Source organism: Myodes glareolus, chromosome 9, assembly GCF_982192425.1.
Source record: "Myodes glareolus chromosome 9, mMyoGla1.1, whole genome shotgun sequence".
Lineage (NCBI taxonomy): Eukaryota > Metazoa > Chordata > Mammalia > Rodentia > Cricetidae > Myodes > Myodes glareolus.
The window spans coordinates 97,619,018-97,635,279 of NC_142034.1; the positions used below are offsets into that span (position 1 = coordinate 97,619,018).

Consider the following 16,262-nt stretch of genomic DNA (forward strand, 5'->3'; position numbering starts at 1 on the left):
ACCTCAGAACTTCTGTATTACAGGGCATGGTCTTCCACCATGTCTACTGAGTCACAGGCTCACTTTAGGACACCGTGGAAAGGTTCCTTCATCAAAATAACTTTATTTGACCTCTCAGTACTTTCTCCCAATTGAAGGTGATGTTGATTACAATGACAGCAAAGGTTTCAAAAATCACCTTAGTACTAATTTATATATATGGTCTTATGTAACCCCATTACTCACAATGGAGAACTAATACTGCCTTCCTTTTACAGAAAAGAAAAGCAAGGAGATCAATTTGGTTAACTGTGAGACAGATTAAAAATTCAAACTCATGGGAATGGTGGCACACACCTTTCATCCCAGCCCCCGGGGAGGCAGACACAGGCATATCTCTCTGAGCTTGCACAGGTCCAGGCCAGCCAAAGTTACATAGTGAGACCTATCTAAAAATATACACACAAACCCAAAACAAACAAACAAAAAACCAACCAGAAAAAAAAAATCAACCAACTAACCAAATGAACAAAAACACACACAAAACAATCCAAATTCCAGTAATTTGGACCCAGGGTTGGTGCTATTACAAGTATGTTCTCCTTCCACACTACTCCACGTTGGGAATCATGCTGGCATGTAGATGAACCTAAATACGCCTTAGAGAAGTGGGGGTGGGGATCTCTTCCTGAGAGGAGACATGTCTGTACAGTTCTCAGGTTTTTTCCCTAGACATGCGGCCTGTGATGAAGCTGCCCAATAAGCATCTGTGTAATAGACAGGACATTGTAGCACTGCCCCAAAGACAGTTCTGAAGTGACAGATACAATCCTTTTGAGCTAACATTGAAACCTCCAATCATGTTACTACACGGCACCTGGCACAAGGTTGGTGAATTTTAAATCGTATTCAACGAGGGGCTAGGGAGATGGCTCAGAGGTTAAGAGCACTGGATGCTCTTCCAGAGGTCCTGAGTTCAATTCCCAGCAACCATATGGTGGCTCACAACCATCTGTAATGGGGTCTGGTGCCTTCTTCTGACCTGCAGGCATACACAGAGACAGAATATTGTATACATAATAAATAAACATTAAAAAAAACCAACAGAATGAGAACAAGGAGTTTATTTATAGCTCTTAGTTCAAACACAAAGTAAAGAACTCTATCCCTGATTCACTCTTCTTGATGTTTGTGAAATTTCAGGACTACCATGGGACTGACTGAACTTGGGCTGAAGCTGTAGTTCTTAGCTTAGAAGCAGGAAAGGAAAGTACAGTCAAAACATGGGAACAAGCCTCCAGGCAAGATCTGAAACAGATGTCTAGACATAAATTCAGTCTTGTCTGAAGGTAAGAATTTGACACCTCTGAGATCAAGGTTGGCCTTTTCAGTTATCCTTAGGGGACAGAAGACTGTACCACAAGAGAATGGCACTCACCTGGGACTCTGCAGCTGGGAGTCTGTGCTTTACTGCTTACTGCCAGCCAAATGACAATTGCTATGGTAACACACCTGCACTATAAGCTACAGGACAGATGAGGTCAGATGTACTGTCACTCCAGTACCAGGGCACACTCTCTGAAGCACTGAGCATAGGCCCAACCCAAAAACACCTAGAAAGGACCCAGTTAGGGGTCAAGAGCAGGTTGCTTTCCTAGACTGAAACCTGGTTAAAAGTTACTACCACCCAAATGAGTTACTCGGTTGTAAGGTGAACTGCTTCTCATTATCAGCTTGAAGAAAGCCTTGAGATAGAAGAAAGCTTGGGTAGGATCCTGGGAGGGCTAGACTGAAGTAACTTTCCACCTCAGTTCTCTGGCTCCTATCCTGGAAATAGCTCACACAGGATTTGGATCTGATACCCATCACTCTTCAGGTATGGTCTTCAGCACCACCTGTGGACTCATTTCTCACAGTAAACCTATGAGGCTCCATCAGACTAGGAAACTGAAGGAAAGGAACTTGGCCACAGTCAATCAGTTGCAGGAAGCCACAGGTTATATATAATCCAAACATAGGGCCCATGTTCTAACCTCTCCATTGTACTTCCCTTTATCTAATAGTAAGCTGTTTCTGTCCAGAGTAATTAAGGAATCTATGAGGAGCTTGTCTGAAGACAGTGTAATTTGGAAGACAGTATAAAACGTGACAACTCCAATTTCTTCTTGACTGAAAACTACACTATGTCTTTTGGGAGCTCATATCAGGTCACATTCCTTGTAAAGTCCCCTACTCACTGAGTCTTACAGTTCTCTAAAGCTCCCTACCTCCTGATCATGATCATAGGGGAACTCTTACTCTCTTAGTCTCAAGACAGTGTAAAGGACCTTCTCCAATCAGTGGCCTACAGAGGCAGACCAGGCTGAGTGTTTTAAAAATGTTAATTAAATTCAAACATTTAAACTTAGGGTGTTTTGTATACAATTCTGCATTTCTGGCCCCTCTCATGAAGATCAGACAAGCTGGCAGCAGTGGGCCAGGCACCCTGTGAATGGGTATAACTGGGCCTGCCCCAAGATGCAGGGAGCTCTCCTCTTCTTTTTGCAAACCCAAGGCAGCTTTAGTTGCTGTGTTGTTTCACTGGTGTCTGACTGAAACTGCCAGTCTTGCTCTGGTGTGTAGTGTTTTATCACCCAGTATTCGTCTGCCATCTGGCTTCTGCTCCTTTTATCCTGACTCCATTATCTCCCAGAGTGCGCCTCACAATTCACAGGTCACTCACTTCCTGAAATTCAAGACTTGTTAGACACAGGTGAGAGATACGCCATTTCTTCCTGGTTTCATCTGGCCACACGTCCAACTTTACTAGCCCCGACCATTCTCTTTGCAGTACAGCCTGTCTTCTTGAGCACCCCTCTTCATATTCCCGAGACAAGCTCATATAGTCTCATGGATAAAGCTATTCTTCATCCAAGATGGCTTCCCAAGTCTACAGTTCTAATACTGTTTAGGTCATGCTTCAAATGCATCACACTAAAAGAAAGAACCAAAGGCTAGCATGTAGCTTAGTGGTAGAGTGTTTGCTGACCATGCATGAAGCTTCAAGTTCTACCTTTAGTTCCATAAACAACGACAACAGCAAACCCCAAATCCCTCCAAAAGCCAACAAGAACCAGTTTTCTCTTCTGTGAGTCCAGTTCTTGACTCCTGATTATGTAAGAAAGCAAGAGCACTGTCTTCTAGGGGTGAAGCTTGGCGCCACCTTCTCTTTCCTTTTCATCTACACCCCTCCACCTAACAAATTGCCAAATCATAGAAAGGCTTCCTCTGACATAACCCTGCCCCATTTCTTTCAGGAAATGCTATCTCTTCTCATGGGTAACTATGGCTTTTTATTTTGCTTCAAGCTGTCTTTCTGTCCTCACAGTTACTAAGGCTCAGTTTGGCACACAATGCCATCCAAACAACCAGCGTAAATAGCTTCCTAGGAGCTTCCATTATCATGAATTTACTGTATGGTCCTCTGTGATCCAGTGTCAACTTATGTCCTTCTACCTGCCAGGATACTTATGCCAGATTCATGCCTCACATGGGAGACATGCTCACCTCTACAGAGCTTTCCCTCCCTTCATGCTAGCCTTACCCCTGGCCAGGCCAGTGTACTTAAGCAACTCAAGAGATTGCTCTCCTGCCTCCACCTCCTGCTCCTACTATGTCTGTACATTTTTTGTTTTCGCATCATTTATAAAACATGGCAGGGACTCCACCCCACTAGATGAGCATGGCTCTACTTTACACAAAAAAAGCACTAGTTTGGTAAGCTACAGTGGTAAGACAAACCTTCTCATCCTTTGGGGGCCGACCCCGCTTCCGGGGACTTTGCTCTTGGGCTCTTTTAAGGCATTTGGAGCCTCTCTCTGAAGAACCCGAAGTCACCCTCTTCTTTCCTTCTCCCAAGTTCTTCTTCACCTTCCCTTCAGACAGGCTAAGCTTGCGTTTCTCATCACCTGAGTTTGGCCTACTTCTCTCCTCACTGGAATTACGCCGATTCTTGTCATCAGCAGAAGTGTGGGATGATGTCTGAAAGTTCAACAACAATAATGATGACCACTACAACAGCCACTGCCAACACTGGCCATGTAGTGCTCTAGGCACTTCTGTGAATTGTCCTCATAGCCACCCTGAGAAACAGGATTCTTGCTCACCCCTGTTTGCACTGGAAAAAGAGTTTAAAAAAAGAAAATCATGTCACTTGTGTACAGCCCTAACGCTAGGAGGTGGCTATGTTCCTAAGCTCTCTGCGGTACTCCAGAGTTGAGCTACTCCTTCTAAAAACAACATGCTTCAGAAAAAAGTGAGCCTCAGAAAAGTGAGCCATGGGCATAGAGTTCTGGGATCACAGCTGTTCCCTTGCTAGGCATCTCATGGGAATGGAGAGCGTCTGTGACACATTTTATCTGCTGGTAACCACGCTAAGCCACGGGCCTGCTGTTGCAGGGAACTGCTAAAGTCTCTCTCACCTGGTCTTTCCCCTTGGCTCTCCTGAGGAACTCTTCAACAGCATCCACAGCTTGCTGGAACCGTTTGCCCTTGTTGATCTTTATCATTTCCTCTTTATGAGCATGATAAGGCTTTAGCTGTTCTACTTTGATCCAGGCACTAGTAGAAAACAAACACAGAAAGAGTTTTATCCATACTGCATATGCCAACACAGTCCTGAGATCTCACCAGGGTAGGATTTGAACATCCATTTGTTTTGGCTGGAAATTGGAAGAGAATAAACCTCACCAACCATTCATCTCAAACTCTTATGCCTAAAGCACATTTTCTTGAAACAAACAGAAACACAATAGGTCAGAACTTTCCTTAGTGAAATCACGGTTATACATTTTATTTTCACTCTCATTTGCTAGCCTTCCATACCCAACCACACACACCTGCAGCTGCAGGAGAAGCCTGCAGACAGTCTGCTGTTTACAGTGTGCAGCATGATGGCCAAGGATACCTGCAAGCATTATAAACCCTGGCAACACTTTCACACAAAGAAACAACTGCTGCTGATCAACTATTTTTGTTTGCTCTTTTTTTTTAGACATGTTCTCAATACATAGCTCTCTGTCCCGGAACTCACCATGTAGACCTGGCACTCCTCCTACCTCTGCCTCTTGAATGCTAAAATTACAGGTATGAACTACCACATGTGGCTTAGTCAACTATTTGAACCAGATTTACAAAATTTGTCCATCAACCTAGAGCCTAGAGTCAGGAAATGTAACCAGGACTATATATCTATATCTATCCATCTATACACACACACACATATATATATAAAAAGCAAGGACTCAGGTTAGAGAGATGGCTCAATGGTTAAGAGCACTGGATGTTCTTCTAGAGGACCCTGATTCAATTCCCAGCACCCAGGGGATCTGGACTCTATAGGCACTACACATACATAAACATGCTGCACAGACATATAAGCAGGTAAAACACCCACCCACATTAAAGAAAAAGAAAAAAAGACAACGATGCATGAACTTTGATTCTTTTGCCTCCACTCCCCAAATGCTGGGATTACAGGTGGTGCTGGGGATTGAACTACTTATCAACTGAGAACTCTACCCCAAAAGCAACATCTAAAGTTTGCTGTTCTTTAGATATTTGTAGCCAGTGAGCCTAAATTTGTTCCTTAATGATGATATCCATTGCTACTAAACCACACACACATATGGTTTGGGATGAGGGGAGCAGTCACAAATGGAGGCTTTAAACGACATTCTTCTTGAAAGGCAAAATGAACTTCTCTAATTGCTAATTTTAACTGTCAACATGTATCACATTAAAGTAAAAAGCAAAACCCAAAACAGTTAGCTGTTAGTTCTGGAGTATCTGGCCTGTCATGGAACATAAACAAGTCTTCTGTAGTAGGTTTTCTGCAGCTTCCCCAAATGCTGTTCTGATTCCAAGCACAAATGAGAACACATTACAGGTATCAGTTGTACCTGACAAATTATCGGTTAATTTACATATGTTTTCTCCTGTAATACTCATAGGATCTCATAGAATAACCTTCAGAAAAAGTGGGCCAGGCTAAGAATACAGAAACTGGGTTACAACAATAGCTGAAGTTTCATTCTTTAGAGAAAGCCAGAGAATATTAACCCATTATGGCCCAAGTGTACTTTATCCACCTCCATCTTCCTGCACTCTGAGTGTTGTGTGAGCAGTTGTGAGGATGGGTCAAGAACAAATATGGTAGTCCTTAGACCTTGGCCCACAAGCTTTAGGCAGCACACTAGGGCAGGCATGGTATCTATGGTTAAGGCAAAAACCACAAAGGAACAGACACTGGTCTCTGGCACACAGGGTCAACAACAGCAGTGCAGTGACATTTTTTTAGTGGCTAGTTCAGCTATAGTTTGCAACCTTACAAGAGAGGCATGAATCCAATCCACAGGGAGGAAACATGGACTAAGGTACTAACCTCCCAATGCTGGCTAGTATGTCCTTGGGACCCCAACCCCGACTTCTCACTGTATTTATAGAACTCTAAGGACAGAGGTAAAGGTAGTAAAGCTGCAGTACTAACTGGTGGCTCAATTCTGAGACTACACCAGTGTCAGGGATAAAGCCTAAACAGTCATGGTTCTCAAGATCCACACTGTCCATCCTTCCCCGAGCTGTAAAATTAGGTTACATGCACCACAGGCAATTACCCTATTCATTCCTTTTGGTCACTGCCATGCCTGTTCCTCCCACCAACCTGATTCAGAGAAAAAGCAGAGGTGAAGATTTCTCTGAAGAATGCCAATAAATTAGCCCCTATTTTTTTGAGTCAAAATGTTTTAGACAGATTTCTGTAAGAAAAAAGAATATACACAAATTTCTACTCACCTTCCTGTCAGGACTTTGAGAAACTATAATGAAAATATCCTCGATACAATGATCTTTGAAATATTCAAATGTATTTTGACATTACAATACAAATATGACTTTGAGAGGAGAAAAGAGAGAAATGTTAATCTACTCAGGAAATTGATCAAGTGCCAGGGAGGCATGCTGCCCCACCAGAGTATAGTCAATAAAATGCCAGCTCACTAGAGTTCAGAAGGATCACTTCTAGAAAGCAAACTACACACAAATCACTTCTGCCATCCAAACAAAATGTGTTCCATAGCGATTATGGTGCCTTTTAGCTGGAATCTCAGTAAGACTTCAAATCCTGGAGGAACAGCAAAGCAGCCTAGGTTGGCATGAAACTGGGGCCGGTAAATGATAGCTTCCATGATAGCTTCTTCCAGCCATTTTTAGGGGCTAGAAAAACTGCTTGCCAAGTGGGTGGGAAGGTGCTAAATAAAATGCTCAGCTGGATAACTAATTTATCTTGCTTTAGTTCATGTGTATGGATGTTTTGCCCACATGTATGTTGACATACCATGTGTCTAGTACTACTCATGGAGGCCAGAAGGTGGTATCCCTAGAACTGGAGTTATAAAAGGTTGTGAGCTGGTGTGTGAATGCTGGGAATCAAACCAGGTCCTCTGGAAGAGCAGCCAGCACACTTGACCACTGAACCATCTCTCCAGTCCCTTGGCTGGGTAACTCTTCAGCGTTAAAAAAATAAAAATTTTCAATAAATAAAATACATAAATAAGTGGGAGGGCAGGGTCTAGACCACTGGTTTTCACTGTCATCTAGGCTAGCTTTAAATTCATAGAGATCTGCCTGCCTTAGCTTCTCAAATGCTTCAATTAAAGGTGTGTACATTACCAGCCCTAGCCTTAAATTAATTTAAATTCATCCATTTATTGATTTTTTTTCTTGTTTTTTTGAGATAGGGTCTCTCTGTAGCTTTGGAGCCTATCCTGGAACTAGCTCTTGTAGACCAGACTGGCCTCAAACTCACAGAGATCCACCCACCTCTACCTCCAGAGTGCTGGGATTAAAGGCGTGTGGCACCACCGCCTGGCACTTATTGAGTTTTTGAGAACATGACTGTATGTAGCCCTGGCTTTTCTGGAACTCAGAGATCCGTCTGCCTCTGTATCCCAAGTGCTGGGACTAAAGGCATTCATCACCATACTAATTTTAATTTTTGGAGGAAAGGTTCTCAGGTGGCCCAGGTTGGCCTCAAACTCCATGTGTAACTAAGGATGAATTTATCCTTAAATCTTTGATCCTTTTATTTTGACTTCTCAGGTGCTAGAATTATGATTATAGGGGTGTATCACCATGTCTGATTAATGAGTGATCAGGATCAAATCCAGAGCATTATGCATGTTAAGCAGACACTCTGAGTTCCAGTCCTAGCTCTTGTGATGGCATTTTAAATAAACACTGTTCTCTTTTGTGTGGGGTGGATGATAGTGGTGGTGGTGCTAATATGAAGCCACGGTTTACACATGCTAGCCATGTGGTCTACCAGTAAGCTAGACACTCAGCTTTATACAGCTGTTTTGTTTCTTTACTTGTAGTGAGCTATTGTGATTTGTCTCACAACCTTTTCCTTGGACTTAGAAGAAGCTGTACCTATTGAGACCACTTTGCCATAGATCAGGAAGTTAAAAAATAACAAACTCATCCAGTCTGTGCCTAAAGTATGAAGTCTTGCTTTGATATACAAGGGAGTTAATTATACATTGTTTCTGGTAGTAAATGCTGGAAAACAAGAACTGGAAACCTGTGCCGTCACCCAATCAGATATTTCTTAAATGTAAAAAGAAGAAAGAGCACTATGTGTATTGTAATATGCTATTAGCTACATAAGAGGAATAAGCAAATCTTGATTCTGTATCTCTGGGATGGTACAATCCAAAAAAAACCTAGTCAACCTGAGCTGAGTATGTTACTCCCAGCACCTACCTGAGAGTTGGTTGCAGGCAGTTCTCTTGTGACGTCCAGGGCAGCCAGGGCTGACCTGGCTCAAAAACAAAATGAAACCAAAAAGGTCCTTTCTAAACAACAAAAACTAAAACCTATAAAAACAACAAAAAAGAAACTAGAACCTTGGGTTGTGGTGGTGCACTTGGGAGGCAGAGGCAGGCAGCTCTCTGAGTTTGAGGACAGCCTGGTCTACAGAGTGAGTTCCAGAAGAAACCTTGTTTTAGAAAACCGAAAACGGGAAAAATTCCAAAACAATAACAATGAAAAACCAACCAACCAACCAAACAAACAAACAAACAAAGGGGTGGGGGCAAAAGAGAAACTAGTCTCCCTGAAAGGCTGAAGGAAAAAAAAATTGAATCATCTCATTATTTTCAGATTCATTTTAAAAACTATTAACATTACCAAGAATACTAATTTAAGACCTTTATGTAGTCCATTCCAGCCTCTCAGCAGGTGCTGCCATAGACTCCTGGTTTAGAGGCCAGCTGTAGTGGGAAACTCAACCTGGCTGTTGCTTTGAGTTCATCTGACATGGCTGACAGCATATTCCTTGGTGTCTTGTCATACTTTCTACAAATTCTTCAAATGGAAGACAGACCTGCCACTAAGTCATTCTCAAGATAACTCCATTTAAATAAAAATGCCCATACTTTGGAGCTGCTTTCTCCTTAAGTGAAAAACCGTATGACAACCTCACACATGTGTCTTAGTCACTGCTCAGATCCAAGAACCTTACAAGAACCTGGGCTGGAGCTTTGAAATGGAAGCACACAAAAACAGGAGTGGATGGGGAAAACATACAAAAAGACACGGGAGCAGAAAGCCCACATCAGACTATATAGGTCTCCTTCTCTATCTGGAGATGTGAGTAGTCCTTAGAGGCTGAAGATGACATGTGTCATCTCCAATTTTAAGCTAGTTAGAAATGAAGGCATGAGGAAACAGACACACACATAGGCAAACAAAGGCAACATGGAAATGTCTCAGTTCACTTCAAGAATGTTTACCTTAGAGACACCAACAAAGTCAAGCATGGCTGTGCACTCCTCTGATTCTAGCACTTGGGAAGTGGAGGAAAGAGGATCAGGAGTTCAAAACCACAACAAGAACAACAAAACAAAGTATCACCATCACTGCCACCAAAAACAAAAGAAAACACCAAAAGACTTATAATTAGGATGAATTTAGAAAACTTTGTTTCTAGAACTTGATGTACTTAGTTTTTATTGTCAACTTGATACAACCAAGCATGGATTAGGTCCTTCTCCTGAGAAGAGAGAGCCTTAAATGAGGGAGAACTCAGATCACATTGGACTGTAGTTCATGGGGAAATGTCTTGATGGTTGATCAACCCCTGTGTGCAATGTCACAACTAGGAAGTTGGTCTTGGGTTGTATGATAACTGACTGAATATGTCAGTAAGCAGCATTCTTCCATGGTTCCTGCCTGGCTTCCCTCAAAGATGGACTGTGACCCAGAGGCATAATATTGAAAGAATCCTTCCCTTCAAATAGTTTTTGGTTGTGTTTAATCACAGCAACAGAAACTAACAAGGACACTGGTAACAACCTCAAGTGCCTTTCTACTTATGCTGCCTCCATTAAGCAATAGTCATCACTCCTCTACGGGCATGTTTCTATAATTCTATTACATGACACTTGCTCACTCATGACACTGTCATCAGTCATGGAGGGAGTCACTATTGGACTGTTCCTGTTACTAGGGAGAAGAATCTAATCCATTCTATTCAGGACAACTACTATGCAGCCCTGGCGCAGGACAGGTTGAACATTGGATCTCACTACTCACTTAGCTCCAATCTCCAACTATGAATGATATGAGAGAGAAAGTGGATAGCTCGATGGCAGGTGAAAAAAGGTATGCTCACACATTTCCAACCAGTATGTTCTTCATCAACAACTACATCATTTAGTTCTTTACACCTTATATCAGTGAGGCTTGGCTCATCTTTGATATGGCTTGATTTAAAAAGCTCCTCAGTCCGGGATCCTGGACATCTTACCATTTAAATTTGCAATCCCTGGTCCTCACATGAGAAGAGTAAGAACACCATCTCTATCCACTTCCTGAAAGCAGAGGGGAGAACTGGCCATAAAGATTGCCATGGAAATTGAGGTCTCTAGTCACAAGCTGCCAGTTGGCCTATAGTATTCTCTTAAAAGAGAAAAGTCCTTAGGGCCTTTCCTTGATTTATCATCATTTATTTTAATTTGCTGTGTATCTATGTTTTACACGTATGTATGTCTGTGCACCATGTGCGTGTCTAGTGCTCATGGAGAGTAGAAGAGGGCATGGGATCATATGGAACTGGAATTATACACTGTTGTGAGCCCCATATGGGTTCTAGGAATTGAACCTCAGTCCTCTGGAAGAGAAGACATTGCTATTAACCACTGAGTTATCACTTCATTTCCTGCAGTAGTATTCTTGAACTGGTGGCTCTGAGTACCTGCAAACTAAATGAACATTTTCTCATTTCACTATCTCCAGCTAGAGAGTAAACCAAAAATTTTCAATAGTATGAATGTGGATGTGGGCATGTACTAGACACCACGGTGTATAGAGGTTAGAGAACAACTTCAGAGAGTCAGTTCTCTCCTTCTACAAGAAGGTTCTGAGTGGGTTTTGAGGACTGAGCTCAGATTATGTGGACTGGCAGCCAAGTACCTTTATCTCATCTTTGCCAGCTTGCACTAATCAAAATACATACACTGATAAAATACGTAATTTCTTTTTATTTTTTTATGTTCAATGGTGTTTTGCCTGCATATATGTCTGTTAGAAGCCCAGAAACTTGAGTTACAGACAGGTGTGAGCTGTCATATGGGTGCTGGGAACTGAACCCAGGTCCTCTGGAAGAGCAGTCAGTGCTCATAACCACTGAGTCATCTCTCTAAGCCTTGATCAAAAAAATTTTTTAAAGATTTATTTTTATTTATTTGTATTTGCATGCACAAGTATGTGCATATGCACATGTGCATGCATGTCATATGTGTGCAGGTACCAGTGAAAAGCAGAAGGTGCCAGATCCTTTGGAACTAGGGTTATAGGTAATTATGAGTTAGGTACTATGTGTGTGGGGAACCAACTAGGGTCTTCCAGGAGAGCAGTTAAGTGCTCTAATTCATGGAACCACCTCTCTAATGTCAGGTCAAAATTTTAAACTCTGAGCCTCATCTCTTCTTTGATGAGCCATAACCAAGAACAGACTGATTCTTGATATTTAACTGTGGCCATGTGGTATAGTTAATAGAGTTATGCTGAAGTTATTTTTCCCTCAGTTATTTTAAAGTAAAAGGGAAAAGGTGCATCTTGGAGAGCTGACTCTATATCATTAAGTCCTGTCCTCAACAGGGAGGCCTGATGAGGTAGGCTGGGCCTTCTTTTCCTAACTGTGGGACGCCAACGTAATTTGTTAGATGTTTTCATAAGAAAGGAAAGGAAAAGCCAGATGTCTAAAACTTTAGGATCATATATTTTATATACACACACATACTGAAAATTTTTGCTTTTTATTTATGTGCATGAGTGTGTGCCATGTGAGTTAATGCGTACTATGTGCATATTACTGCCCATGGAAGTCAGAGACACCTGGTGTGAGTGCTGGGAACCAAATTCAGTCCTCCACAAAAGCAAGCAGTAAATGCTCTTAACTGCTGAGCCATCTCTCCAGGACCATCATAAGACATTAATAATTTTACTTAACTCTGCAATAAAGGTCCTTGCTAAAATAAAAATTAATTACATGCATTTTCCATTAATTCATGTGTCAATTTTGAAACCAAGTATATCTGACTGATTTCTATGTTTTTCAGGAATACAATAGCATGGGTTGGGCTCCATTCACTGGGTCAGGGTTCAAGTCACCAATGAAGTCTTCAAAACAGGATGAGCCAGGGTCACATTTACCCTCAATCCTAATGTCAGTCTTAAAGCTTCCACCATAGTCACAGACATATTTGCCCTTTAGAAACTTGTTTTTATCTCTAAAATATTCAGTTATCATTTGTCTATAATACCTTCAAAGTGACTACTTCACAAACTAGGGATCATTGCACTGTTCTTGAACAATCATGAATTTTATTTGAGGTGTCCCTTGCAGAACTCTTGAAGGCCACGAGCTAGTTCCTAACTCCTGACCATGGTTTTTTTTTTTTCCCTCCAGGGTTTGTTTTCCCATAGTAAAGAGGGCTACTCTCCTGTCTGACACTTCCCTTCTCTGGATCTTGACTAGCTCTATCTGGTCTTCTGGGAAACATAACTAAACTGCACATAGTTTTTCTGGAGAGACACAGTGCTAAAGTGCAAAAATGTATCCTTTCATGTTAGAAGTGATGCTGCTTTTTCTCACAATGCATTCCATATGAGGATGATGGCTCCGAAAGGTGAAATAGTTTGCTTAGATCAGAGAGCAGGTAGAACCAGTTATCTGATACATGTTAGGCAGACAACACATTCCAAGTTATTTCCTCAAGTACTCTGCTGCTACCAAATGATCTGGAGCTCTCATTCCAGCGATAATACACTGACCTAATAAACCAGCTTTAACACTGAGCACTGAGGAGGCTGTCCTTAACAAGAGTGCTGCAAACTCATATCACTTGTTCAGTGTCCACAAAACAAATAAACAAGTACTTGAGTCCTACACTGGGTTTCATCTTTTGGGAAGTACTGGGCATTGAACCCAGAGCCTCATGAATGTTAAACACATACCACACTACTAGGTTCACTTTGAGGCCTTCTAAAAATTTTTTTTAATGTGGAAATCCATCAAAGAAACTAAGAGGCTTAAAGTCATTTATAGTTACTTGTTGCCTTGTATCCACTTGTTACGTACCTACTCGAGAGAGCTTATTGTTTAGAAATCACACCATCTTAGTCATCTTAAAGTGTGGCTAATATTGCCTCTGATTCCCTAGCATCAATTATGTCAGGCAAGAAGCCTCGTCTTTCCCGTAGTTCAATAGGATCCACATTGCCTTTTTCATTCCTGATCATCCAAACTCTATTCATGCTTTCCAACTGGATTCCCATCTTGTTATCCATCATCTTTCCTAGACTTTGCTGTTCTCCACTGACCTCGCCCTCTTCCACCACAGTTTTTAGTTACTTTGGTTACTCTGCACACTATCCCAGCTCAACTACTAACTAAATCTCCTTCCTTTACCAAGCTCTCAAAAGGTGAGGACTACAACATTCACTATCCTAGGAATTCCTTCAGTGTCTAGCACTACTGAATGTAGACTCATGCAACATCACCAATACCTGTTTTTCTATGAGGATAATCTTCTTTAAGTAGTCTATGGCAATAACACTTTCCTTTCTTCCTGAGGCAGATGAGGTAGTGGTGGTGATGGAGATTGCATCCAAGGTTTTGCACATGATAGGCAAGTGCTCTACCACTGAGCTATAGTTCAATCTCAATTCATGGCATTGAAGAACATTCCCTCTTCCACAGGCTCGCTCTTAGAACTCAGAGTAACCTTCCTTGAAACACTGCCACCACTAAGCTGGTAAGTTGGCTTGTGAAAAGAAAATGGGGGCAGGGTATATCTGTATTGTGAAAGTCAACATACTATGTAAACTGAAACTGGTAGAGCGCTCTGACACAAACTCCTGAATGTGTGAAGCAAGCTATAAGAAACTTTCATATACAGTATTATATGTTGCTTTTATGGAATTAGTATTTTGGCCATCAGTATCAGATTTAGCAGAAAAATAACATTTTTTAAACTTAAAATAACATTTTTCTTTTAACAATTATAAATAGAAAAAACAACTGCTTAAAGAAATCAGGTTACCTAGCCAGAACCAACCTCTTGTACTGAGGAGAAAGTTAAACAAATCACTGCAAATCCAAGTTAATACATATTCTTTCCTCTGTGTTATTTCTTAAACTGATGTAATGTCAAAGACCCTCAAGGAAATAGTTTCAGATTCTTTCAGTTCAGCACACACTAGGAAATAAAGCTTTATAATTACAATGACATAGTAAGTTACTTTGTCTTAATAATGAGAACAGGATTAAACAAGTACTTTTATCAACTAACAGCTTAGCTTTCAGTGTACCTCAAAAACAGAGCACACTACAGAGGATCAGCTGGGCACGTGGTTCAGGGTAAATGGCTTGTCAAGCACGGGCAAAGCTCTAGGTTCCATCCACAAGGCAACAAAATTGTTAAAAAATTGGTGAGAGAGAGAAGCAAATAGGAACTGGTGATTAAGTGAAGATATAAGAAACTACTTCGATGTGCCTATAAGATGTAGAAAGCTATGAACTCTGGTTCTTACCTGAATGATATTACTATTGGCCCCAGAACAATTTTTGCCAGATAAGAAAGAATACCATCCATTATTTGGGCATGCAGTCAGAAAGAGGTACCATTTTTTTTTTTTTTCACACACTGCAAGCCTGAACTGAGGAGCCTTAGAATATTCCCAAAGCAGGTCAGACTTGGGGGAACACTCAAAGGTACTATGAACTCTCAGGGAATACTACTCACTGATCTTCTGTTCCAAAAAACTTCACAAAGAAGCATTTCTTTCCACGTGGTTTCTTCAAGTCCTTGGGTGGATTAACAATCTGAAGTATAAAAGGGAAAAAAAGGTATGAGAACCCAGCAGTCTACTAGAAAAGTGATCTGAAAACAAAACAAAGAACCACAAAGATTTTAAAAAGAACTATGTTCCAAAAGAAACCAAGGCTTTTATTTGTCCTGTATCTGGCAGTTTTCTATTGTGATATGAAGAAATGTACAAATGTCCCCTAAGATCCCCACGGCTAACATGTAGAGTACTGTTTAGTAGTTTTTATGCAATGGCTCCTGGTATACAAACAGTTAAAACTAACAGCAATACTACCTCTACCCCCAGGTAATATGCGATCAATGAAGAAACAGAAAACATTCTTCAAAATACTCTTGGTGCAGGAAGAGTTAAGACAGGAAGTGGTGAAAATAAAGGACCTACTGAGGCACAGGAAACACCATATTGGAAAGAGTCTACAGACATTTCCTGGATTCCTAGCAAGACTGAAAACTCAGAACATTTGGAAAGCTATGATGGATCACCTCTCGAAAAATCTGGAATGTCAGCTTCTGCAGATATGCACTGGAGCAGCACATATGGTAGCAGGGAAAGAAGATTTAAACTTAGTTGGGACAAAAATACTTTGGCTTTTCACTAACCTACATTTAGACTTTCCTCTTTCTGCAGAATCTGTTTCTTCTTAGACTTAAACATAATGCTACATTCTGATTACAACTGATTTCAAGAAAATAAAACAACAACGAATTTCACACCCATCTCTGACTGAAGACAGACATGATGACTGTACATTAAACAGTCATCTGGTTTATGACATACCTTTCAAACCGACTGATAACTAGAGGTAAAATACCAAGTGTTATCTGAATGAGCCCATTTGAAGCCAGTGTTAG

General features: G+C 41.2%; 1 protein-coding gene and 1 long non-coding RNA gene across 5 annotated transcripts in view; one reads left to right on the plus strand and one right to left on the minus strand.

Annotated features, from left to right (window-relative positions):
• The window catches only part of Glyr1 (glyoxylate reductase 1 homolog), a 38,104-nt gene that overhangs the window by 20,602 nt on the left and 1,240 nt on the right, over positions 1-16,262 (minus strand). For 2 of the 4 annotated variants that reach the window (XM_048433120.3, XM_048433118.3), the window contains exons 3-5: positions 15,327-15,406; positions 4,440-4,578; positions 3,760-3,999 (exon numbers count right to left, since the gene is read on the minus strand). In XM_048433120.3, coding sequence (XP_048289077.1) covers positions 3,760-3,999; positions 4,440-4,578; positions 15,327-15,406 — 459 coding nt within the window. The remainder of the gene's footprint in view (positions 1-3,759; positions 4,000-4,439; positions 4,579-15,326; positions 15,407-16,262) is intronic. The other 2 variants (XM_048433122.3, XM_048433121.3) reach the window with 1 other exon arrangement.
• On the plus strand, positions 10,501-16,116 carry LOC125399639 (uncharacterized). Its single transcript, XR_007231736.3, has 3 exons — positions 10,501-10,680; positions 14,282-14,336; positions 15,697-16,116. It is a non-coding gene; the product is annotated as an uncharacterized LOC125399639 (long non-coding RNA).